Genomic DNA, 23,112 nt, shown 5'->3' on the forward strand with positions numbered 1-23,112 from the left:
TTCACCTCACTGAAAGTAAATAAATAAAATCTTTTTAAAAATTTTTAATTAAAGAAGAAAGGAAGGAGCCGGGCCTGGCCTGGCCCCCACTGTGTATGCAGCCCGTAGGCGGTGCCTTTTGATCTCCGTGACCGGATTGAAAAAAACAAACGCTCAGACTGCCAATCTCACTCCTGCTCTCCGAGCCCGCCCAGACTTCCCACCCTCCGCCCCCTAGTCAAGGCACTTTGGGGGTCACCGCTTGGATGCAGGAACTAAATCAGTGGTTCTCAAAGTAGCTGAGGTGAAAACCAACTTTCATTTCTAATTTCTTCACGGACCGATACATCAAGATAAAACAAAAACTAGGAAAGTGAAATGAAAGGTCAAAGACACACAGAATCAAACCCACAGTTTGTTACCAGATTTGTCAGACATAAAATTACATTTCAATAAATATAATCGGGAAAAATATAGGAAAAAAGAAAAATCACAAAAAACATTCATTGAAAGTGCAAATCAGCAAATTATTATGCAGAGTTGCTACTACGTTTATAACTTTTTGTTTTTCCATAATCTTAACACAGTTATCCCAGAAGTGGCGATTCTGCATGTTATAAGACCATATCAGGAAGCTATAGCCCACGGGCCCAATAGAAACCCCAAGCTAAGAATGGTTTTCACATTTTCATAATGGTTGGGAAAAAGTCAAAGATAGTAAAAGATGGTTTTGTGACACATAAAACTTCATACAATTTGCCCTGGCTGGTGTGGCTCATGGATTGAGCACTGGCCTTCAAACCAAAGGGTTACCAGTTCGATTCCCAGTCAGGGCACATGCCTGGGTTGTGGGCCAGGTTCCCAGTAGGGGGCGCTTGAGAGGCAACATTGATGTTTCTCTCTCCCTCTATTCCCCTCTCTCTAAAAATAAATAAATAAAATCTTTTTTTAAACTTCATAGAATTCAAACTTCAGGGTCAATAAATCGAATTTAATTATTTTTATTTTATTTTATTTATTTATTTTTAGACAAAGGGGAAGGAAGAGAGAAAGAGAGGGAGAGAAACATGGATGTGTGAGAGATACATCCATCATTTGCCTCTCCCATGCCCTCAACTGGGGACCTGGCCCGCAACCCAGGCATGTGCCCTGGCTGGGAATCGAACTGGCAGCCCTTTAGTTCACAGCCTGGTGCTCAGTCCCCTGAGCCACACCGGCCAGGGCTCATTAATTATTTTTGATTGAAGCTTGAATACGGCCACACCCATTTGCTTACTCATTGACTCTGGCTGCTGGGTGACACCAACTCCAACAGCAGAGTGTGCAGCCGCCGCGGAACCCGAGCAGTCCTTGGGGCCTCACACCTTTCCTATCCAGCCCTTCTGAGAAACCGTTTGCCAGCCCTTGAGCTACAGGAGCCCTTCGACAGAACATGGAATCGAAACGTTTAAAGTTGTAATGGAGCCGATGTGCTTCGTTTTTGCCTGTCGTCCAAGTTGGATTGACAGCAACACTATCCTCAGGGAATAAGGAATATCCGAACTCTAAACATAATTTACGTTTACTTGGAAAACACATCACCAGCTGCGTGCATTAGGAACGGTGGATTTCCTCGGTGAGTCGTGACTCTCTCTCTAATGCTTTCCGCCCCCGGGGCCCACGCCTCCTTTCCACTCATTTTCTCCCAGCCATCACTTTCCCCCTCGCAGTGCCCATCAGGCTTTGAACGTGTCTGCTCTATCCCGCACTCGGCTGTGGGGAAGGGGCTGGAATCCGCCCTAGGGTGTTTGCCTCCGCCCTTGTAGCTGCAGAACCTCAAACAAGGGTTGCACTTCCCAGCGCCCTTTGTATCTAGGTGTCCCAGGTGAGGCCCTACCTAATGGAGTGTAATTATGTGGTTCACGCTCTTTGCCTCCTTTCTCCTTTGTTCCTGCCTCCATCCTGCCACCTGAAAGACAAACGTGAGCACACCCTAGGAATGGCCGGGCAGCCAGCAGGAGCTGGGTCCCTGAAGACACGATGGTTGGATTTTGCCTAAGACTTCCTGTGGGGGAAAACGTCTATCTGGTTTAAGGCATTGTTATGCTGGGTCTCTGTCACTCACTGGGAACCCAATCTAAAATTGATACTTTCTTCTGGGACTGAGACTCACACTTTTAACTGGGAAACTTAATCTTTTATAGTTGTAATTTTTGTTCTTTTAAGGATTATTTCTACCTTCTGTTTTAATATTTTCTATGGACTCTGTTTTTCTTTGCTTCCCCCCCCCACCTTTCCCAGCCTTCTACTCGCTTAAACAAGAACGCTTCACTTTCCCCCTTTTCCTCTTCTATGATTCATTCTATCCCTATTTATATTATATTGATGGTTACTCTTAAATGGTTAAAAACATCGAAAGTCAATCAATCAATCTATCCTCAAGGAAAAACAAGAAAAAGATTTCAGCATGTCTAAAGTATCCCCTCTCACCTTCCATTTTGTTTTTGTCTTTTATTTTAGTCCCTCCTTATTTTTAAAATCCCCCAAATTAATTTTTTTTTACAGTAAATGCTTTAGATCCACCAGTGTGTTTACTGGTTTCTTTCCTGACTACTATTATCTAGTACATACTCCGCCTTCATTCCTGAGTGAATTTCCTTCTTTTATAAAATTTTTTAAAAAGATTTTATTTATTTTATTTTTAGAGAGAGAGGAAGAGAAGGAGAAAGAGAGGGAGGGAAACATCAAATGGATGCCTCTCACTCACCCCCAACTGGGGAGCTGGCCCACAACTCAGGCTTGTGCCCTGATTGGGAATTGAACCAGCAACCCTCTGGTTTGCAGAACTGACGCTCAAGCCACTGAGCCATGCCAGCCAGGGCATAAACTCCCTTCTTACTAAAGCCATCCCTTCAATGAGAGTGCTTGGCCGGGAACCCCTTCACTTTCATTGTGTCCTTTGCAGTTTTCCCTGGGATGCATCTAGATATACACTTAATTAAATTTCTCCTTCTCTGGCTGCAATGTGCTCCTTCAGCCCGAGCACTGAACTTTGTGGAAATCTTTATGAAAAACTTCAGCCATCATCTCTTTGACTATTGCCTCATGTCCATTCTCTTTACTTTCTCCTTCTAAGACTCCAGTGACTTTTAATTATCCTTTACAATTTTTCATCTTTTTATCCTTCAGTGCTACCTTATGGTGATTTTCAGGTAATAGCTCCCGACTTGTTAATCCTCTCTTAAATTGTTTCTAATCTGCTGTTTAACTTCTCCACTGATTTTTTTCATTCAGTGGTTATAGCCTTTATTACTAGAAGTTCTATTGTGTTATTTTTTTAATCTCCCTGTTCAATTTTAATACTATTTGTTATTGCATATTGGTTTCTCTTCCTTCTTTTATGTCAATTTTTTTGCATTTACTTTACGGTCTCTTTTAAATGGTTCTATTATTTACACTCTGGGGACCAGTTCTCCCGGTTGTTGCATCTGCCTAGTCTCCCTAAAGGTGGCTTGTGTGCTTATGTGATTTGTAATATTTTGTCATGAGTTCACCTTCAGAAGTGACAGGGTGTGTGTGTGTGCGCACACGCGCATGTGTTTTAAGTCCTGTGTGCCCTAGGCAGAAAGAGTGCCCTTTACAGCAATTTTTTCCTATTTCTTCAGCTTTTCATGCCACAGATGCTACTGCCTGACGCACAGGCCTGAGTTTTGGGTTCCCTAGGGTAACTTTTTCCACTCCAGGCCCTGGACATCTGTACCCGCACCAATTCCTCGAGCTGGTAGGTGAAAGTATACTTTGGTTCCCTTTTCCCAGAACAGGGGACCCCCTGGAGGCCCCTGCAGGTACTCAGGGCCGTGTCTTGCTCCCCTGCCCCTCGCAAGCCTTTCATCTGACACTCCTGGTGCCAGAGCCCAGCTCTCAGCCCTCCAGGTCTGAAGCCCTCCCCCACCCCAGGGTTTGCTCCCTCCCACCACCCCGCTTGGAGTTCTCTCTTTCCTTTGGTACCTAAGGTCATCCCTTTTTTCCTTCCAAGTTCCACTTAAAAAAAAAAAAAGATTTTATTTATTTTTGGAGGGAGGAGAAGAGAGAGAGAAGAGAGGGAGAGAAACATCGATGTGAGAGAGAAACATCAATCGGTTTCCTCTCTTATGCACCCCGACTGGGGACCGAACCCACAACCGGACATGTGCCCTAATTGGCAATGGAATGGGTGACCTTTCGCTTTGTGGGATGACACCCCACCAACTGAGCCACACCGGGCAGGGCTCGAGTTCAACTTTAAAATATGTATATATTTTTACACTTAAATAGTGGGAGGCATCCTATCCAGCCACCCTCTTCCCCCCCCCCCCCCCGTTTTTGAATGCTGCCAGTGCTGGGTAGCTCCCTCCCTCCCGAGGGGCTGTAGAGATCCAAATCTTGCTCTCACTGGGGAATGACAGGCAGTTGACTCGCTTTTCTCCTGGAACCTCCTTTCTCCAGGTGGGAAGGAGGAGAAGATGAGGCTGGGTGAGTGCCATCACAAGCCAGAGCTCCACCCAGGTGTTGTCAGGGAAAGGAGAAGCTGCAGGCTGCTGGTCTTTTTCATCCTGGGGTCTTCCGGGGAAGGTGTGCAGCAGGGACCCTGCCAGTCTGGGGACAGAGGGACAAAGCAGTCTTCCGCCTAGAGCCTCAGGGGGTGAAGAGCATCATCACAAACTCTGCGGGAGAGAGGGGGCCCGTCAGGGGCAGGGGTCTCAGGAGCTACCGGCTCAGCCTGGGAGCTGGAGGTGGGGGTGGGGGTTGTCTAGGAAGGAAACTCACCGTCAAAGTCTACGGTGCCGTCCCCGTTGAGGTCCACGTCTCGGAACATCTCATCCAGCTCAGGATCCACCAGCGGCTCCCCCAGCAGGGCTGGTGCTGCCTGTCGCAGCTCCGCCACAGTGATCCGTCCATCCCTGTCCCTGTCAAACTAGGGTCCCAGCAGGGCTCAGCCCCTCCCACCCAAAGCCACCTCCACCTTTCCATCTGCTGTCCTTGGATGCCCTCTTGCCCTCCTGCTCCAGGAAGTCTCCCTGGGTGGATCCCCTCCCCCCGCGCTGGAGTGAGCCAAACCTTCTCCAACCCCTCCCTGGTTCCACCATCCGCAGGGCCCTGTGCCTCCAGAGGCTGAGGACCCCGCCCTCCGTCTCCCCTGGCCTGTGCGGGAGACCACTAACGAAGCGTCCTGCCGCCCACGCACGCATGTCCGTCCCTGCGCGCCGCACACCTCTCGGAAGGCGATGCGCAGCTCCCGCACCCCAAGCATGTGCGCTGTCTCCTCCCGCAGCTTTGGGCCCATCAGTTCCACAAATCCCTCGAAGTCCACGTGGCCGCCCACTGCAGACCCAAGCAGAGTATCACCGCGGAGGGACATCACAAGCCCCAGTCCCTCCTGGTTCTGCATCCAGGAAAGAACACCCAGCATCCATACCCGCAGGGGAAGAGGGGGCAGGAGCCCCGTTTTTGCCTGGGGGTGCGCTCGGTGAAGCACCCAGGTGGGGGGGGGAAGATCAGGCTTCGGAACCAGACGTCCCGGGTCTAACTAAGTCCTGGCTCTGCGGCCTCACGGTGCGTGGCTATGGGTGCCTGAGTAAAGCGCCCTCCTTATCCTAGCTGCGCGCCAGGGAACCTCCTCCTGCGGTGCTCTCAGGCTGGAGTTTGTGCCTATCAAGTGGGTGGACCCCTGTGGGCAGCAATAAACGCCCCTGAAGAAGCATGCCTGTGTCACCCCTGGGTTCTGAGATGCCATCATTTATAAAAAATGGTCAAATAACAGCTTTGGGAAAAGAAGCGAAAAGAATCATGAACCTAAATGTTCACATTCATAGCGCATCGCATCCCGCTGTGGAACCGTAAAGATAAAACGAGGGCAGGTGTCCTGGAACGGAGGGAATCTCTTAGACCAGCTAAGAGAAGCACACAGTGCCCGCCCACCCTCCGTTTAACCCAGAGGAATGGCCAGGACTGTCACGCTAGTCCGCACCGAACCTCAGGGGGCTCTTTTTAGGAGACAGAGACAGAGAGTGAGGGGCAGCGCAGCAGGAAGTGCTTTGTGTGAGGGCAGAGGAGGGCTTCTTCAACCTGAGGCCCCGAAGAGCCCCACAGGCCCACACTGGATCCCCGGTGCCTTCCCTGCACCCTGGTGTCCTTGCATCTGAAGGGGCCAATGTCAAACTGTCAGACTGCCCTGGAAACGGTCCTCTCCTCGCCCAACCCCCAGCACGCCTGCCCCGGGCAGGTGGGTGAGACACTGACTTCGCATCTTGACGTGCTGCGAGACCTCGATGAGCTCCATCTCAGTGGGCATGTAGCCCAGGGTCCGCATGCAGGTGCCCAGCTCCCGGTAGCCGATGTAGCCGTCCCGGTCAGTGTCAAACTCCTCAAAGGCAGCCTGAAGCTCTGTAGGGGAGGGAGGTCAGGCCCAGGAGCCCAGCTCAGGGAAACCTCCCACCCCCTGCCACCAGCAAGGGTCACTCACCATCCAGCTCCTCGGGGCCCAGGTTGCGATCCTGCAGGAGCATGAGCCAGCATGTCCCCAGGGCCAGCCAGGACTCTGGCCAGCCTCCTCCAGCCCCTGCCCACACTGGCCTGGACAGGGCCAGTCCCACAAGGGCAGGAGAAGGCAGCTGAAGTCCTGTGGGCCCCAGGACAGGAGACGACCCCTCTTCCTGCTCCTGGGGCCTGAGCTCTCGCGCAACCCTGGGCTTGAGGTCTAGGCCCACCCACTCCCCAGGCTGGCCCAAGACTTGACCTTCCTCCAACTCCAGAAACACTGCCCCCAGCCAGGCTCCAGCATTTAGAGCAGAAGCAGCAGGAGGCTTGAGTTCTAGGGGCAGGGTGGGATGAACCTGAGGGCACAAGTCCCCATCGCCCCCCTGCAGGCCCCCCAGCCCTGCCCAGACCCCACCTGACCTTCCCGAAGATACGGTTGAGCAGAGGCCCATAGGTCTTCTGAGCAGCGTCGTGGTGCGAGGCAGGACGGTGCCGGTGGGACTGGCGGCGAGAGGCCGCCCCCGGGGCTGCAGGGGCCGGCCCCTCCCGTCCTTCTCCTGTCCTAGAGGCCTGCTTGTTGCTCCCAGGGGCCTCAGGGCACTGGAGGGGGGTCTGCCTCCCAGAGCTGTCAGTGCCTTTCTGGGACCCTCGGAGCCCCCTCTCCCTTGAGCTTCTCCTCCTGGTCAAGGGTTGCCCCTCAGCACCACTCCTGGGAGCTGCAACCCCCACATGGGGCTTCTGGGGGCTGGGGGCAGGGGCTAGGCCATGCTCCCCCCTCACCTGCTCTGTGGCCATGTGGAGACAGGCTCAGAGATACAGCCCGAGAAAGCACCCTTGGCTCTCGGGACCCATAAAGCTGCTTACGCGCCCTGAGACCTCCTGGCCTGGGGTGGGGCCCTGAGGCGGATTAGGCTAAGTGAGGGAGGCAGCCAGGCCCTAATCGGGGCGCTGCCCCGTGCAGCCAGGGCAGATGGGCCAAGAGGACTGTTTTCATCAACAATGGGTGCCAGGACGGGGGGCTGCAATGGGCCTCAGACTACAGCTCCGCCCACTGGTGAGCTGGGGGACCCAGCAAAATCACCTTTCTAAGCCTTGGTTGCCTTGCCTGTAAAATGGGGGCGACATTGCTGAAGGGTCGAGGACTCAGCCCAGCTGTGTGATGAGGGCAGCTATGAGAGGACAGGAGAAGGATGCTCAGACAAGAGGAAGACTGTGGGCAAAGGCTGGGAGGTGGGCAAGGCTGGGATGAATTGCCCACTGTGGCCCTCTCGTGGGTGCCACCCTGGCTGGAGCAGAGGGTGTGTGAAATTGGGGAAGAGAGGCCTTGAACACTGGATTTAGGGGCATGGAGGTGAGGTCAGAGGAGGTGGGCCCTGTGGGGCCCATTGCTTGCACTGTGCTGGAGGGGTCAGGGTGAGGGGTGTTCAGCCATCTGGTATTTTCAAGGATGTGGGGCCTGGCTGGTCACTTGGCCCCACTGGGCTGGGGTTAGGGTTTCCCGGTGAGCAGCCCCATGAATGATTGATGCCCTCAGCTTGGGTTTCAGGCGGGCCGCCTTAGCGCCGCCCGGCACCATGCAGCAGGCTGCGGCCTGAGGCCCTGCAGACGGCTGAACCGCTGGGCGGGCAGGCACGCCCTGCTCCTTCCGGCCAGCAGCCTTACCTCACAGGTAAGCCAAGCCAGGGCTCTGATCCAGCAGGGGCTGGAGCTTGTGGAGTGGGGTCTGCCTGAGAAAGAGCCCTGGGTGGGGAGTGGTGAGAGGCCCCTGGGCTGAAGGTCAAGTGGCTGGAGCCACAGGCCACATGCGGGATCCCGCCTCTCCCAGGAGGCCCCTGATTCCCTGCTGCCATTGGGGCCTTCTGTCCTGAGAGGGAGAGTCCCCCACCATCGAGGGAAGTGGGGAGTAGCAGCCACCCTCATCCTCACCACACTGCTCAGCCCCTTCTCTGTTTAGTAGCCCCATGGGACAAATGGGGGCCACCTTCCTCCTGAGCTGGGAGAAGGGGGAGAGGGCCACGGTGGGGCTGGAGAAGGAGGCAGAGGCTCAAGCTGCTCCCAGCACAGCCTTCCTGGCCCCTGCCCCCAGGCTGCTGGGCCCTGAGAGGCAGACCTTACCTGAAGTCCAGAGCTGTAGGGGCTGGGGGGAGGGACCTCCTTGGCCCCTAATTCCCAGTCACCCTTGAATTCCTGTGGATGCATGAGACCGGAGCCTTCCCTTTTTGGACTTTTAAACACTCGAACCCCAGAATACCAGACAAAAGGCGCCTGCAAAGATCAGATCAAGTGGTTTTCAAACTGCATCCCCTGTGGCCCTATGGGTACTCCCCCTTCCTTCAATCTGACCACTCCTTTTTAGTTCATAGGAATTCCACTATAATATTTTATTTAAAGAAAAGATTCACCAGCCGTAAAAGTATGTTAGAAAGCCCCTGGTTTAGCCCAGTACGTGGGCACACTGGGATTCCGAGGGGCAGAATGGTCAGATCTGAGTTCGAGTCCTGTGTCTCCCTTCCTATCTCTGACCTCGGCCAAGTCACTGCTCCTCCAGCTCTCCCTCTCATCACCTACAAAATGGACTGCACGAGGACTGAGTGAGGCGATCCCTTAGAGTCCTTGGTGTAGGGTAGCCCACCACTCGAAAGGTGATGACGACATGCAGAGGGAAAGTGACTTTGCCTAGAGGTGCATAGCGCTTCTCGCAGCCAGTCATCAATGCCTCCATTGATTTACCAGGCACCCGCTCCGTGTCCAGCGCTGCCCTGGGGACCTCAGAAGGACACCATGGAAGCCAACCTGGGTGTCTTTGGCCGCTGGCCCCGCACGGAACTCGATGACGAGGACTACTACCCCCAGGGTAGCTGGGACACGGTCTTCCTGGTGGCCCTGCTGCTCCTGGGGCTGCCAGCCAATGCACTCATGGCATGGCTGGCTGGCTCGCAGGCCCGACAGGGAGCGGGCACGCGGCTGGCCCTGCTCCTGCTCAGTCTGGCTCTCTCTGACTTTTTGTTCTTGGCGGCAGCAGTCTTCCAGATCCTGGAGATCCAGCACGGAGGGCACTGGCCACTAGGGACAGCGGCCTGCCGCTTCTACTACTTCCTGTGGGGTGTGTCCTATTCCTCAGGCCTCTTCCTGCTGGCAGCCCTCAGCCTGGACCGATGCCTGCTGGCACTCTGCCCACGCTGGTACCCTGGGCGCCGCCCGATCCGCCTGCCCCTCTGGGTCTGCGCCGGGGTCTGGGTGCTGGCCACACTCTTCAGTGTGCCCTGGCTGGTCTTCCCCGAGGCCGTCATCTGGTGGTATGACCTGGTCATCTGCTTGGACTTCTGGGACAGCGAGGAGCTGCCGCTGCGTATGCTGGAGATCCTGGGGGGGTTCTTGCCTTTCCTCCTGCTGCTCATCTGCCACGTGCTTACCCAGGCTGCCGCCTGCAAGACTTGTTGCCGCCACCAGCCGAGACCCCCCTGCCGTGGCTTTGCCCGTGTGGCCAAGACCATTTTGTCAGCCTATGTGGTTCTGCGGCTGCCTTACCAGCTGGCACAGCTGCTGTACCTTGCCTTCCTGTGGGACATCTACCCTGGTTACCTGCTCTGGGAGGCGCTGGTCTACTCTGACTACTTGATCCTTCTCAACAGCTGCCTCAGTCCCTTTCTCTGCCTCCTGGCCAGCACCGACCTCCGGGCCCTGCTGCGCACGGTGCTGTCCTCCTTCGCGGCAGCGCTCTGTGAGGAGCGACCAGGAAGCTTCACACCAGCTGAGCCACAGACCCAGGTGGACTCTGGTGGGCAGACTGTGCCAGAGCCAGCTGCTGAGGCCCAACCCCAGGCGAACCTTACTGCCCAGCCACGGATGGATTCAGTGTCCCAGCCACAGGAGAACCCCACGGCCCAGCCACGATTAGATTCTATGGCACAGCCTCAGCTGAACTCCACAGCCCAGCCACAATTGGATTCTATGGCCCAGCCTCAGCTGAACTCCACAGCCCAGCCACAGGAGAACCCTACAGCCCAGCCACAGGAGAACCCCACAGCCCAGCCACAATTGGATTCTGTGGCCCAGCCACAGGCAAACCCCATGGCCCAGCCACGGGCAGACCATAAGGCCCAGCCTGCTTTGGACTCTGTGGCCCAGCCACAGGCAAGCCCAGAGGCCCAGACCCCTGGACCTGCTGCCAGCCCAGCCCCCAGCCCCTGCGACGAGGCCTCCTTTTCCCCATCCCAGGATCCCAGCCCAGAGGCCCCAGAGAACCCAGCTGCACCGGCGGCCTCTGAGGGGGAAAGCCCCAGCAGTGCCCCCCCAGAAGAGGCTTCTGGTGCAGACCCCACGTGAGAGTCCAGGAAAGCCCAAGCCTGCCAGGCAGCCAGAGGGAGATGGAGGAACCAGCCAGTCAGAGAGGAGGGGAGTCATGGAGGAAGTCATCATGGAAAACCCCACCAGTCCCTCGGGCCTGCAGGAGGACTTGGGGGAAGTGAGAACGGAGTGGCCAAAAGTCCCAGATAGTTCCCTGTGCGTGTCATGTCCCTGTCCGGGTCCCACCAAGCTCTTCCATCTCTGTCCTGCTTGCCCCTGCCACCCATACACAGTGACCCAACAGCCCTGAATGGTCACAGCTGACGGTGCCCAGCAGGGCTCTGCCCTCCAATACTCTCAGACCCCATGACAGTTTAGCCTTGGTGGTGCAGGGAAAGACAGCGGGGGGGACTTCCTTGGGCTTGATCTGACTCCCTTCCATCCTTTCCTCCCTCCCCTTCTCCCTGTCCCATCCTGTAACCTGGGCAGGAGGGTGCCAAAGGAGGAAGTCCTTGTGGAGGAGGGGGTCACTCCAGAGCCAGTGGAGCCTGAAAGCTGTGAGGCTGGGGCAGGATGACAGGAGCAGAGGCCAGAGCCGCCAACCCTGGGTTCCAATCCAGCTCCGGTGACTCTGGACAAGCTGTTTCCCTCTCTGAGCCCCTGTTCCATCTGCCATTGCGAGCATTAAATGAGAAGGTGTGTGAGGCACCTAGCAAGAGTCTGCAGCACACAGTAGGGGCTCTTACCCCACAGTAGGGGTTCAGTAGTGAACAGGTGTCCTTCCTTGCCTGGTGTCCAGAGATGTCCCTGCAGGGACAGGGGGTGGATGGGAGGAGGCACCATCTGGCCTAAGCATCTGGGATCCTGTGAGCTGGGGGAGCCAATCGTCTGTGCCCATGACCAGTTCTGGGCTGCAGACACCCAGGTGGTCTTGGAGAGCAAAGCACAGGGCCGCTTCTGCGCCTTGGGCAGCTCCAGAGACTCCAAAGTTCACCCATTTAAGGGTGCAGCTAGTTTCCACCTGCCCAACGCTGTGGGAGTTGCAGGTTCATAGAGCGCAGGGCTTGCCTCCCTCTGAGCCCTTCCTGTGTACTCAGCTCAGGGGCACAGATGAGTGTGCCCAGGCAGAGAGCTCTGGGGCCACTGGCCCCAGGAAGGGCAGAGGCCCCCAGAGGCCACACAACATCTCTGGGGTACAGCCAACCAACCTCTTCCCTCTCAAGCTGCAGATACTGCAAAACAAACACCAAACCAAACCAAACGAAAATGAAAACTGGGAAGTGCTGAAGGGCTGACCCCGGCCCACTTCCCTTTCACATCCCTCACTCCCTTCTGGTGCCCACCACACCCACTTTCTCTCAACCCCTACTGTTTCCAAACCAGGCTCCCTGTCTCCCCCACCCCCATCTTGTCCCATCAGCTCAGCACTGTGACCTTCAGCAGTTGGGCAACACCCTTACCTATAGATGTAAATGACAATGACAACCTTCCCAGGGTGCTCGCATTTCTGAAAGGCAGCAGGCTGTGCAGACGGTCCGTCTGGGTTCTGGTTCCCAGCTCTCTCTCTGGCTCAGGGCTCTCCTCTGCAAAATGGGGCGATGACGTTGTCCTTGCAAGGTTGGCTGGCTGTCATGGTCATTTCCTGTGCGGGACAGAAGCACACTAGGTGGTGGTGACAAGAGCAGCATAGATAGCCACAGCATCTCCTAGCGAGGGGACCAAGGGCACCGAGGCCTGCGGGAGGGAGAGATTTCTAGACAGGCACAAACTTGTTGAATTCATTCATTCGGCAAGTATTATCTGAGCACTTGTTAGGTGCCTTTCCAGCCAGCCTTCCATTTTGGAGACACACGGGTGGGCTCAGGGGCGAGGCCTCTGGCGGCCCTCAGGGCTTGTTAGAATCCCGGCTCCACCAGTCAGCAGCTGCGTGATCTTCTAGGAAGCCTCTTGGCCTCAGTGGGACTCAGTTTCCTCATCTGTAAATTGGGAGTCATAATAATGGTTCTGATTTCCTGGGAGGGTTAATCCCCGTGAAGTGCTGGAATCCTTGCCTGGCACAGAATAAGTGCTTAATAACTGTCAGCCATTGATTTGATTATACCAGTGTGCATCCCCAGGCCTCACCCAGGCCTGGGACCAGTGCCGACCCACGGGCCAGCGCCCACATGGCAGCATCCTGCCCACTGGGCATTGTCCCCTCCACCACACCGCCCCTCCTCCACAATTTTACACCCTCCCACCTCCCTGAAGTGCACACCCCCTGAGGACAAGATGTGGACTTGTGTCTCTTTGGGGCACTCTGCAGGGCCCTTCTCCCTTCTCCCAGCTACGGGTCCCAAAGCCTTTTCAACAAGGCAGGCAGATCACAGACGGAAACCTCAGTGCCAGCCACCTGCCTTCAACTCTGATCCAGGCTCCAAACCCCACTTCCTGGAGACTGAGCCAGCCCCACCTCCAAGGTCCCTGAGAGGAATCCCACCCATGATGGATGGTTGGTCTCCAGGAGAAAGAGCAGGGCCAGGAAGGGCTCTGAGGACTAAAGAGGAGTCCTTGGCCCAGAGGAAGGTTTTGTGTTGGAGGAAACGTGCACACCCACAGCCGTGGGAGGTGGAGGGAAGGCTGTGGTGGAAGAGACTTCAGACGCAGGCAGCAGGGTGTGCCAAGGCCCTGAGGTAGGAAGGAAGGTGTGTGTTTCAGGGACAGGAGGGTCCCCGACGTTCCGCAGCCCCTCCTCTTCCCCCCAGCACACTCTGCGGCGCTGGGTTCCTGTTGCCCTCTGGGGAACTCATCCCTTCTCCAGATAAGAGACACCCGCCCTCTCCCTCATGGGGGCCAGACATGGTTCTGAGAGTTGTGAACATGACTATTTTTCAGTTCTGCATTCAGGGCTGCTGTTCGTTCATTCATTCAACATACGTTAATTGAACACATACTGTGTGCTAGGTCTTCCTGTTCTAGGTGCTGGAATATAGTGGGAAATGAGACAAAGCGCTGCCCGCGGTTTGCTGACATCCTAGCGAATGAGGCAGGCAAAAAGCAAATACACAAACAATTCACAAGCAAACACACAAACAATTCACAAGCAAATACACAAACAAACAATTCAGCATCAGATGGTGATTAAGCACAATGCAGGGGGAACAAGCAAGGGCCAGAGAGTGATGGGTAAGGGGGTGGTCAAGGAAGGCCCTTGGAGGAGGTGACATCTGAGCAGAGGCCTGGAGGAAGTGAGGGATGGAGGCTTTTCAGGACCTGGGGGAAGAGTGTCCAGATGCAGGGAGCAGGAGGTGCCAAGGCGCTGAGGAGGGAAGGCCGGTGGTGCGTTTCAGACACGGGAGGCTCAGTGTCACCAGGCCACATGGAGGGAAAGCACAGTAGTGGGTGATGAGGGTGGCGGGAAGGGGTCAGATGGGCAGCAGCATGGCGGGCAGCCACGGTGGCTGCCATCTGGTCTGGGCTCCGGGTACTTGGAGCCTCTGTGGCTGCTGCCTTCCTCCCAACCACCCACATCCCCGCCCAGGGCTGGAGGGACCGGCCTGCTCACGATTTATGGGGCAGTGGGAAAAGTAAAGACTTCCAAGCCAAACTAGTGGGGCCTGAGTCCCAGAAGGGTGACCTGGGGCGCACGCCTCCCCTGTCTGAGCTGTTTCCTCCGCATGGTGTGGTGAGGCGGACAAGGTGGGCACCCAGGGGCTTCAGGGGGCCAGAGAAGAGCTCCTTTTGACTTCTGCCCTTTTCTCCCTGCACCCCACTCTTTCGGGAAAGAGTCATCCAGGGCAGGAGAGGCTCAGAGAAGGGATGAGGGGAGGTGGCCAGTGCCCCAGGGACAACAGCCCCGGGGGGAGGGGCAGACTCTGCCTGTGAAACCTACAGGCACAACTCTGTCACCTCCTCACAGCAGCTGCCTAGGAGGCAGAGGTCTGTGGACTGACCTCCAAGTCTCCGTGGGAGATGACTGAGGAAAGGCAGGAAGGGGCGAGGGACCTGGGGAGCATGGCCCCAGTTCTGTTTGCGATAAGGAGGCAGCGAGACCCAGGGGTGTTCATCAGGAAGAATGAGTTGACTGCGGCCTTCCACTCGTCCCTTAAAACACCTGTTTTATTTACATCGGTAAACGAGAGCGTATACTTCTGCGCCTTAAAAAGGGGAACGCTCATATATCGACCGTCCCAGTAGACAACGTATTTTGGGGTGGACTGGGGGACCCTAAAGTATGCACTGGTGTGGGGGATCGGGAGGGCGGGGCTCCACCCACTCCTGGGAAGGGCAGGATCCGCCGCAGGGACGTGGACCGCACCTGCAGCCCCTCAGGCCCCATCCCCACTGGTGTCGCAGTCTCTAGCCCGGTGCCCCAGTGCGACCCGAAAGTCTGCGGGGGGGCGGGGGGGGCTCCCAAGGCCCCGCCCCGGCCCCGCCCCCGCGCCCTCAGCGCCCCGGCGCTCCCAGCCTCCAGGCTCCACTCGCTGCCTCCCGCCCCTCCCCTCCGCGCGTGACCTCAGCCCCACCTCCGCAAGCCCCAGCCCCGCCCCCGCCCCCTGGCCCCCTCTCCTCTGTCACTTCCTGATTCCCGCTTCCTGCTTCCCAGAGGCCGGGATCCGGAGCCACCCGAGGCCGGTGCCGCAGTCCCCGGCGCCCCCGGTGAGCGCGACTGGCCGAGCCTCGGGGCGCAGGCAGGGGGCGGGCGGGGCTGCGGGGGCTGAGCCGCTGCGTTCGGGGAGGGAGGTCGCGAATCCCAGGAGCCCTTCCTCTCCGGGGAGCCTAGCCCTCAGTCCCAACTCCTGGTGGCCACCCAGCCTCTCCCCTCCTGGGCCAGGGTCCCTGGTAGTGGGGCTTCTGGTTCATTTTGGACCCCGCTGCAAGGCGGCTCTGGGATGCTCTGCGGCTGGGAGCGGCGTCCCGACGCCCGCCCAGTCCTGCCAGGACCCCTGGGCCGGCCTGGGGCTCCCTGCACGTTCCTGCGGACATTGCCCGTTCCCTGGGACTCATAACTGGGGCCTAGTGCGTCCCGGACAGCAGAAACCACCCTTGCCTCCTCTGTCCGTTCTCATCATCCAGCTTACAAATCCTGGGCTGGGAGGGGTCTGGTGAGACCTGGCTGGGACCCGCAGGAGAGCTGAGCTTGCTCTGGCTTCGGCCCCTCCCCACCCCACACGCGCTCTCATTGCCCAGCCAGAGAGGGGCCCCAGGAAGGGTCCTGCAAAGGCTCTCAGGGCCTGCAGTGCGGGCATTTCCCTCTCCACCCTGGGGGCCGGCAGCCAGGGTTTGTGCCAGTGACCCCATTCTGTAAGGGGAAACTGAGAGCCAGGTGGGTCACAGTAACCAGGCCCCAGGGGCATCCTCCCCACCTCCTTCCAGGCAGCCCTGGGAGGCTGGGGGTTGCTGGGACGGTGGGTGCTAACAGGCCTCTGCACACTCCAGACATGTCCTTCCGAAAAGTGGTTCGGCAGAGCAAATTCCGGCATGTGTTTGGGCAGCCGGTCAAGAATGACCAGTGCTATGAGGACATTCGAGTGTCCCGTGTCACCTGGGACAGCACCTTCTGCGCAGTCAACCCCAAGTTCCTGGCGGTGATCGTGGAGGCCAGCGGTGGGGGCGCCTTCCTGGTGCTCCCTCTGAGCAAGGTGGGGCCCTTGAGGGCTGGGGGAAGGACTGGAGGTGGCTTGGCCACTCCTGCTAGACCTGCCTGCTCACCCCACATCACTTATCTTGCCTGTCCCCACACTGCTGGGCAGGTGTCAAAATCCACATTTAGTGCCGGAGATGTGTCAGCCCAGGAGGAGAAAGTCTTTTATTGCGCGGGGCCAGGCTCAGAGGTAGCGAGCATTTCCTGCTCACCTGCTGACGCCTGTGAGGCAGAGGCGGGCCAGGAGAGGCAGTCGCACATTCCCGCGCCACAGAGGGGAAGACAGAGGTTCTGGGAGGGACAGAGCTTGGGGGCCCTGAGTGCTCCCTGACTGCCCACCTCGTGCCCGCAGACAGGCCGCATTGACAAGGCCTACCCAACGGTGTGTGGGCACACAGGACCTGTCCTGGACATCGACTGGTGTCCCCACAACGATGCAGTCATTGCCAGCGGCTCAGAGGACTGCACGGTCATGGTGAGGTTTGCGCTGTGGTGGGTCCAGGGTCACAGGTGTGGTTCAAGGCTGCCGGAAGCTGGGCGGAACACAGCCCTACCTACAACCACCCCCTCCTGTAGGTGTGGCAGATCCCAGAGAATGGGCTGGCGTCCCCGCTGACGGAACCCGTGGTGGTGCTGGAGGGGCACACCAAGCGAGTGGGCATCGTAACCTGGCACCCAACGGCCCGCAACGTGCTGCTCAGCGCAGGTCGGCACCGCTCCCCGGCCCTCGCCCCTCTGCGCACAGCTCTAGAGCGTCCCGCACCTCCCCCCAAGCCTGTCTGGAAGATGGGAGAGCCGAGGCCCTCAGGGGTCAAGAGGTGGGGTCTGGTTCCAAGAGGGTGGTCACAGAGGGCCTAGTGGGCTGATGGCCCCTGACCCGGCAGGCTGCGACAATGTGGTGCTCATCTGGAACGTGGGCACGGCGGAGGAGCTATATCGCCTGGACGCCCTGCACCCTGACCTCATCTACAACGTCAGCTGGAATCACAACGGCAGCCTCTTCTGCTCCGCATGCAAGGACAAGAGCGTGCGCATCATAGACCCCCGCCGGGGCACCCTGGTGGCGGTATGTGGCCCTGGAAGGGTGAGGGTGGCCGTGGGCAGGCCAGGGGCTCCATCGGGGCACTGCATCGACCAGTCGTTCCCCTGACAGGAGCGGGAGAAGGCTCACGAGGGGGCCCGGCCCATGCGGGCCATCTTCCTGGCAGATGGCAAGGTGTTCACCACAGGCTTCAGCCGCATGAGCGAGCGGCAGCTGGCGCTCTGGGACCCGGTGAGTGGCTGTGGCCAGCCTGAGGCAGCAGGCTTGAGACGCAGGCCCCAACCTGGGCGAGAAGGGTAGGGGTCACCCTGGAGATACCTGTGGTTCCCAGGTTCTCTGCCTGGTACCTGAGGCTCTCAGGACTGGGAGCCCCACCAGCCTTTCCTCTTCCTGCCCCCTGCCCTCTGGCCTCCCCCACTGCCTCCAGCTCCTTCCCAGTCTTTGTCCGAATTGTTCCTGCCAGCTGGAAGGTCTTTCCTCCTGGCTGGCCTGTTCCCACCTGGCTGTCCTGGGAGGCCCAGGGCAGAGACCCCTCCTGCAGGAGGCCTCCCAGCCCTCGTCCTGCAGTGCCCTGTCCAGAGGTCAACTTCAGCGCTGACCTGATGCTCCTGTGTGGCGGGGCCTCTCAGCTCTTGCTCAGTGGCCTGAGGGTAGTCTAAAGGCCTGGAGTAGGCCGGCAATGGGGACACTGGGAACAGATGGGAGCCGGGAGGGGGCGGGGCACACTGTGCAAGCAAAGGCTTAGAGGTGAGAGGGAACCCACTGGCGTGGTAGGGGCAACATTGGCTGGGCTGGGAGGTCTTGATGGAGGGGTGGGATGTTGAGGGGAGGGGGGAGGTTCTGGCCTGGCCAGGCCTGACGGTACCCTACCTCCTTGCCAGAAAAACTTCGAAGAACCCATGGCCCTGCAGGAGCTGGACTCGAGCAACGGGGCCCTGTTGCCCTTTTACGACCCCGACACCAACGTGGTCTACGTCTGTGGCAAGGTGGGGCTAGGCAGGCCTGGCGGGACAGGGAGGAGGGGTGCCGGGTGCTGACACCTGTTCCCTGCCACCCCGCAGGGCGACTCCAGCATCCGGTACTTTGAGATAACCAGCGAGCCCCCCTACATCCACTTCCTGAACACGTTCACCAGCAAAGAGCCCCAGCGGGGCATGGGCAGCATGCCCAAGAGAGGCCTGGAGGTCAGCAAGTGCGAGATCGCCCGGTAAGAGGGGCCACCAAGGAGGCTGGCTTTGGGGGAGGCAGCCTGGGGGCAGGGGGCAGAGGTCAGATGATAGGAGGCTGCTCGGGAGGCCCTGGGGATGGCCAGTCTAGGAGGGGCTGGGATGAGGAACCAGTAGAGCTGGCGTTGGGGGGGCTGCACCCATGGCTCCTGCTCCCTTCCCTTTTCCAGGTTCTACAAACTTCATGAGCGCAAGTGCGAGCCCATTATCATGACTGTGCCACGGAAGGTGAGGCCACCGGCTCCCCTGTCCCCTCACGCCCCTGTCCCCTCACGCCCGTCTCTGCCAGGCCGGCCACCTGGGTGACCAGGGGAGGCCTGTGAAGGAGTCACGGCTGAGTGGGTGCGGTCAGTGGGCTGGACGAGCACCAGTGTGTCCCCAGCTGTGCTGGGGGCTGGGTTGGGCTGGGTTGGGCTGGGGGGAAGCTGAGAGATGGGTGAACTGAGGCCCTTCCCTGGAGGAGCCCAGGACACAGAGCCTGGAGGGCTTCCCGTCGCAGGCCGGCTGGCAGCACGCTGGGCAGGGCCCTCCAGCGGTGGGCAGTAGGCCAGAGCCAGGAATGGCAAGAGGGACAGGAAGTCTGGCTGCAGAGGAGGCCCCCGCAAGCGAGGGCATCAGGCCACGTGTCTGGGCATCAGATGCCCCGCCAAGAGCCTTGGATGTGATTCGCCCTCCTCCAGCCAGCGTTTGCTGAGCACGCCACTCAGCGTGCCAGGCGTGCCCCAGGGAGCCGAGCTGTGAATGAAGCTAACAGGGCTGTCCCGGGCACTCACAGTCCAGGGGCACAGCATGGCTCCCAGAACCCCAGCAAGCCCTGCTGGGGAAGGTTGTGGGGGGCTTCAGAGGGAGCTATTGGCAGTGTCCAGAGAAGAAGTGAAGGGACAGATTTGAGCTTAGAAAGGTGGTGGCTTGGGGCCAGGCCATTGGGGAATGGGTTGACAGGATGCAGGCTTGCAGGCCAGGAGAGTGACGAGGAGGTGGCCATCCAGGGTCCAGAAGAAAGGACCCTGATGGTGGGCCCCCCCACTGATCTGGACCTCCCCCACCCCTGCCCAGTCGGACCTCTTCCAGGACGATCTGTACCCTGACACGGCAGGGCCTGAGGCAGCCCTGGAGGCGGAGGAGTGGGTGAGCGGGCGGGATGCCGACCCCATCCTCATCTCCCTGCGGGAGGCCTACGTGCCCAGCAAGCAGCGGGACCTGAAGGTCAGCCGGCGCAACGTGCTGTCCGACAGCCGGCCCACAGTGGCCCCTGGCGCCACTCGCCCGGGGGCCTCCACACCCACTGCCTCCGCCAATACAGCCACCCCCAGCAGCAGCCTCCCTGGAGCTGGGGTACGTGCCCAGCAGTCTGCAGTGGTACTGGGGAGCCCCGGGGTGCCGCGTGTGCCCGCACTATTTCTTGTCCCTCTGAGCCGCCGGCTCCTGCCTGGCGGTCGATTTAGGGGGGGAGGGCTACAGCTCCATGACCCCTGACCGCCCTTCATGTCCCTGCAGGAGGCTGGGAAGCTGGAGGAGGTGATGCAGGAGCTGCGGGCACTGAGAGCACTGGTCAAGGAGCAAGGGGAGCGAATCGGCCGCCTGGAGGAACAGCTGGGCCGCATGGAGAACGGGGACGCATAGGACCACAGGCCCAGCGGGTGCCACCCCCGACCTCCTCTAACCCCTTCTCACTCAGCCTCTGCTGGCAGGTCACACCGCTGGCTGACTGCCCCTGCCCTCTGCTGTGGGCCTCTGGGGCAGGTTCAGGGGCCAGTCCACACCCTGACCCATCCTGTGGGCCCAGGCTGGAGTCACCACCTGGCTTTTGTCATTGTTAGTGTGGCAGATTTTTGTACCAAGGCAAGCTTACACACTGAGGGACCATCTCCCCACCCCCACCTGGCCCCTGCTCCCTCCCTGGACGCATGGGAGGGATGGGCTCTATATTTTCATTCCAAATAAAATTCTCTTTCTAAAAGCCAGGTTCACCATTCTGCTGCAAGGGTGGGGCTGGGACAGGAAGTCTGGGAACGGGGACAGGTGAGGCCCCCAGGATCATTAGATGTGAGAAAGGCCTGGGGCCACAAGCACCCCCCCCCCCGTCGGTTCAGCCCCCCTGAATTCTGACAGGGCGGGACACTGAGGCAGAGGACACGTGGAAACCTCTAGGGCCATGTCCTGCTTGGAGCTGGTGGCCCAGTCACAGGCTCCATAGCCCAGTGACAGACGCGGGAGGATCTGGTGGGGGTCAGAGTGGTCCCAAGAGGCCCAAGGGGCCTATGGCAGGGAGGGCTGGGAGGGGTGTGGTGGGCAGGAAGCGGAAGCACCAAGCCACCCTTAGCTGCAGTCGAGCACAGCACGAGAGTTCACTTCTCCGCACGGCCAGCGCTGAGAGGCCACGGACCCATGGTGAGCGTTGGAGCCCGCTGTGTCCTTGGGTGGGGGTGACAGGTCAGGGCTGGGGTGCCTGGGCCTGGGAGCTAAGGAACAATTCCCCGTGTTTGGGGCCAATAGCAACCAGTCCGGGTAGAGGCGAGAGAGCAGGGGGCCAGGACAGGTGTAGGACAGAAACTGGGCCTTTCTGTCACCTCACACCTCGGAGCTCAGCTTGTGGCCCCAGCACCCACTCCAGGCCCTGACCTGCTTCCAGACCTGGGGACAGACCCTGCCCTGCCCTGCCCTGCCCTGCTGGGGAGCATCCCTGGAGCCTGCCTGGGGCGGGAGTCTTGCTTGTGCCCCTGCACCCCTCCTCCCCCACACTCCCCACCTGCCTTGTTCCAACCGCAGGCTTCCTCTGGCAGCTACACAGCCTGCCCCAGCCGCTGAGGCCCCCAGGGGCAAGGAGGGGGACTGAACGGAAATGCTGCAGCTGGGGTGGCAGTGGGGCTGTCCTGAGGGCCTAGGAGGGAGAAAGGAGTCTCTGACCCCTTCCTCAGACCTGGCCAAGTGGACGGCAAACAGTTGCCCTGGGACTGGTTCTGGCACCCCAGGCCTCATGAAGGGCTACCCCAACACTGGCCTTGCAGGTCCATCCCCACTGCTGCCCCTGTGGGCAGTTTTGACAGTCAACCAATAGTTATCCAGCACCTACTATGTGCCAGGAATTGTTTAGGTGCTTGAACCAGAAAGATCGCTGTCTTGCAGCTGATTCTGCCGGCGGTGATGACAGTAACCCCAATAAACACGCGGCTTTACCTAACGACCGGGTCAGGGCCGGGGAGGCAGGGCAGGTAGGAGAGCTGGCTGGGCTGGGCTGCGGGGACGAGGGTGGTGGCCCAGGTCAGGTTAGGCCTCACTGAGGTTATGAGGTGCCCTGAGCTAAGGTGAGCAGAGGAGTCGTGTGGCTGGGAAGAAGGGAAGGGGGGATGGAACATTTTGGGCAGAGTCCTCCAACTGCCCCCCACAACAGGACCAGGCTTTTAGGGTGCAGTGGGAGGGAGGGGGGTGGGTAGGTATCACATGGCCGGGACCTTGTTGCCCAAGTAAGGGTTTGTCTGCGTGACTGTCCCTATTTTGCCCAAAAGGCAACCAAGGACCCCATCACCCAACCTGCCCACGGCCTGGCCCCAGCCAGGATGCTGAGCCCCTTCCTGTCTCCCCACAGGACCTGCCCTGTGCCCTGTGGCTCTGGACACTGCTGGCCCTGCCTGGGGCCCTGGGCGGCAGTGCCCAGGACAGCGAGGGCGCCAGCACTGTCACTGTGGTGCTGCTGCTGCTACTCCTGCTGCTGCTGGCCACCGGCCTGGCCCTGGCCTGGCGCCGCCTCAGCCGCGACTCTGGAGGCTACTACCATCCGGCCCGCCTGGGCGCCGCGCTGTGGGGCCGCACCCGCCGCTTGCTCTGGGCCAGCCCACCAGGCCGCTGGCTCCGGGCCCGGGCTGAGCTCGAGTCACCAAATGAAGACCCTGAGAGGCAGGAGGATGAGCAGGAAGTGGAGGATGACAGCTTTGGCGGGGGCCAGAAGGAGGCCAAACCCCAGGAGGAGGAGCAGAGGTGTGGAGAGCGGCCCGGCCCACAGCGGGGTCCGGAGCCTGTGCAGGAAGCACCGAGCGGTGACATGGAAGGGGGCCTGGGCCTCAGCTCCCAGGGCCCAGAGGGCTCCGCGGGCAGCTCTGAGGCCCTCCTGAGCGACCTGCACGCCTTTGCAGGCAGCGCAGCCTGGGACGACAGCACCAGGGCCGCCGGGGGCCAGGGCCTCCATGTCACCGCACTGTAGGGGACAGCTGTGGGGTCACACCCTTGTCACTGCCTCTGCTTCCCCAGCTGCTATGACTGGACACTGCCTGCCCTGGGCCCCCTTGTCACCCCCTCCCCCATGTGGAGAGCCTCAGACTGTCACTCTGCCCCTAGTTTTGTTCCCAAGGCTGTGCGCCACCCTCCCGGCCCCAGGAAGGCCACCCACCTGAAATAAAACCCTTCCAGCCCTGTGGTCCTCTGGTCCTGTAGTGACCCTCCTGTCCCTAAGCAGGGGCTCCTCG

The 23,112-nt window shown here is 59.1% G+C and overlaps 4 protein-coding genes and 1 long non-coding RNA gene across 12 annotated transcripts; 4 read left to right on the plus strand and 1 right to left on the minus strand.

The window, feature by feature from the left end:
• Positions 1–443: 443 nt before the first annotated feature.
• Positions 444–5,216, plus strand: LOC123478078 (uncharacterized). Of its 2 annotated transcripts, none has more exons than XR_008426957.1 (3): positions 444–1,594; positions 1,935–3,739; positions 5,091–5,216. It is a non-coding gene; the product is annotated as an uncharacterized lncRNA (long non-coding RNA). The 2 variants fall into 2 exon arrangements; XR_006653197.2 differs by having other exon boundaries at positions 3,624–3,739.
• On the minus strand, positions 4,003–13,591 carry CABP4 (calcium binding protein 4). 7 transcript variants are annotated; one of them, XM_053925277.2, is made up of 7 exons: positions 9,205–9,327; positions 8,590–8,739; positions 6,461–6,491; positions 6,238–6,381; positions 5,210–5,319; positions 4,765–4,912; positions 4,005–4,593 (listed from the first exon to the last, which is right to left on the minus strand). In XM_053925277.2, the coding sequence occupies exons 2-7, from the start codon at positions 8,671–8,673 to the stop codon at positions 4,481–4,483; spliced, it is 630 nt and encodes a 209-aa protein (XP_053781252.1). In that variant the 5' UTR covers positions 8,674–8,739; positions 9,205–9,327; the 3' UTR covers positions 4,005–4,480. The 7 variants fall into 7 exon arrangements, with proteins under 7 accessions (XP_045039395.2, XP_053781252.1, XP_053781249.1 ...); XM_053925274.2 differs by lacking the exon at positions 9,205–9,327 and adding an exon at positions 6,895–7,643 and having other exon boundaries at positions 4,007–4,593; positions 8,590–8,729; XM_053925276.2 differs by lacking the exon at positions 9,205–9,327 and adding an exon at positions 12,222–13,591 and having other exon boundaries at positions 4,008–4,593.
• GPR152 (G protein-coupled receptor 152) lies at positions 7,498–12,210 on the plus strand. The gene is made up of 2 exons (XM_045183457.2): positions 7,498–7,528; positions 9,208–12,210. Exons 1-2 carry the CDS (start codon positions 7,499–7,501, stop codon positions 10,798–10,800), a joined length of 1,623 nt encoding a protein of 540 aa, XP_045039392.2. The 5' UTR covers position 7,498; the 3' UTR covers positions 10,801–12,210.
• Positions 13,592–15,266: 1,675 nt separating the features above from the next.
• On the plus strand, positions 15,267–20,612 carry CORO1B (coronin 1B). Its single transcript, XM_053923754.1, has 11 exons — positions 15,267–15,399; positions 16,180–16,382; positions 16,737–16,859; positions 16,961–17,090; positions 17,269–17,450; positions 17,538–17,657; positions 18,308–18,412; positions 18,488–18,633; positions 18,823–18,880; positions 19,709–19,987; positions 20,150–20,612. The coding sequence occupies exons 2-11, from the start codon at positions 16,182–16,184 to the stop codon at positions 20,273–20,275; spliced, it is 1,470 nt and encodes a 489-aa protein (XP_053779729.1). The 5' UTR covers positions 15,267–15,399; positions 16,180–16,181; the 3' UTR covers positions 20,276–20,612.
• A 298-nt stretch (positions 20,613–20,910) lies between these two features.
• On the plus strand, positions 20,911–23,063 carry PTPRCAP (protein tyrosine phosphatase receptor type C associated protein). The gene is made up of 2 exons (XM_053923756.2): positions 20,911–21,043; positions 22,239–23,063. Exons 1-2 carry the CDS (start codon positions 21,041–21,043, stop codon positions 22,848–22,850), a joined length of 615 nt encoding a protein of 204 aa, XP_053779731.1. The 5' UTR covers positions 20,911–21,040; the 3' UTR covers positions 22,851–23,063.
• Positions 23,064–23,112: the final 49 nt, after the last annotated feature.

Source organism: Desmodus rotundus, chromosome 5, assembly GCF_022682495.2.
Source record: "Desmodus rotundus isolate HL8 chromosome 5, HLdesRot8A.1, whole genome shotgun sequence".
NCBI classification, from domain to species: Eukaryota; Metazoa; Chordata; class Mammalia; order Chiroptera; family Phyllostomidae; genus Desmodus; species Desmodus rotundus.

Coding starts and splice junctions, on each gene's coding strand:
- GPR152 (XM_045183457.2), top strand. CDS start 7,499: ATGGGCCTCAGACTACAGCTCCGCCCACTG. Junction 7,529..9,207: donor GACTACAGCTCCGCCCACTG/GTGAGCTGGGGG, acceptor TTGATTTACCAG/GCACCCGCTCCGTGTCCAGC.
- CORO1B (XM_053923754.1), top strand. CDS start 16,182: ATGTCCTTCCGAAAAGTGGTTCGGCAGAGCAAATTCCGGCATGTGTTT. Junction 17,091..17,268: donor CAACGTGCTGCTCAGCGCAG/GTCGGCACCGCT, acceptor CTGACCCGGCAG/GCTGCGACAATGTGGTGCTC. Junction 18,881..19,708: donor TCATGACTGTGCCACGGAAG/GTGAGGCCACCG, acceptor ACCCCTGCCCAG/TCGGACCTCTTCCAGGACGA.
- CABP4 (XM_053925274.2), bottom strand. CDS start 7,269: ATGGCCACAGAGCAGGTGAGGGGGGAGCATGGCCTAGCCCCTGCCCCC. Junction 6,492..6,894: donor TCAACCGTATCTTCGGGAAG/GTCAGGTGGGGT, acceptor ATGCTCCTGCAG/GATCGCAACCTGGGCCCCGA. Junction 5,320..6,237: donor GCAGCACGTCAAGATGCGAA/GTCAGTGTCTCA, acceptor TTGGGTCTGCAG/TGGGCGGCCACGTGGACTTC.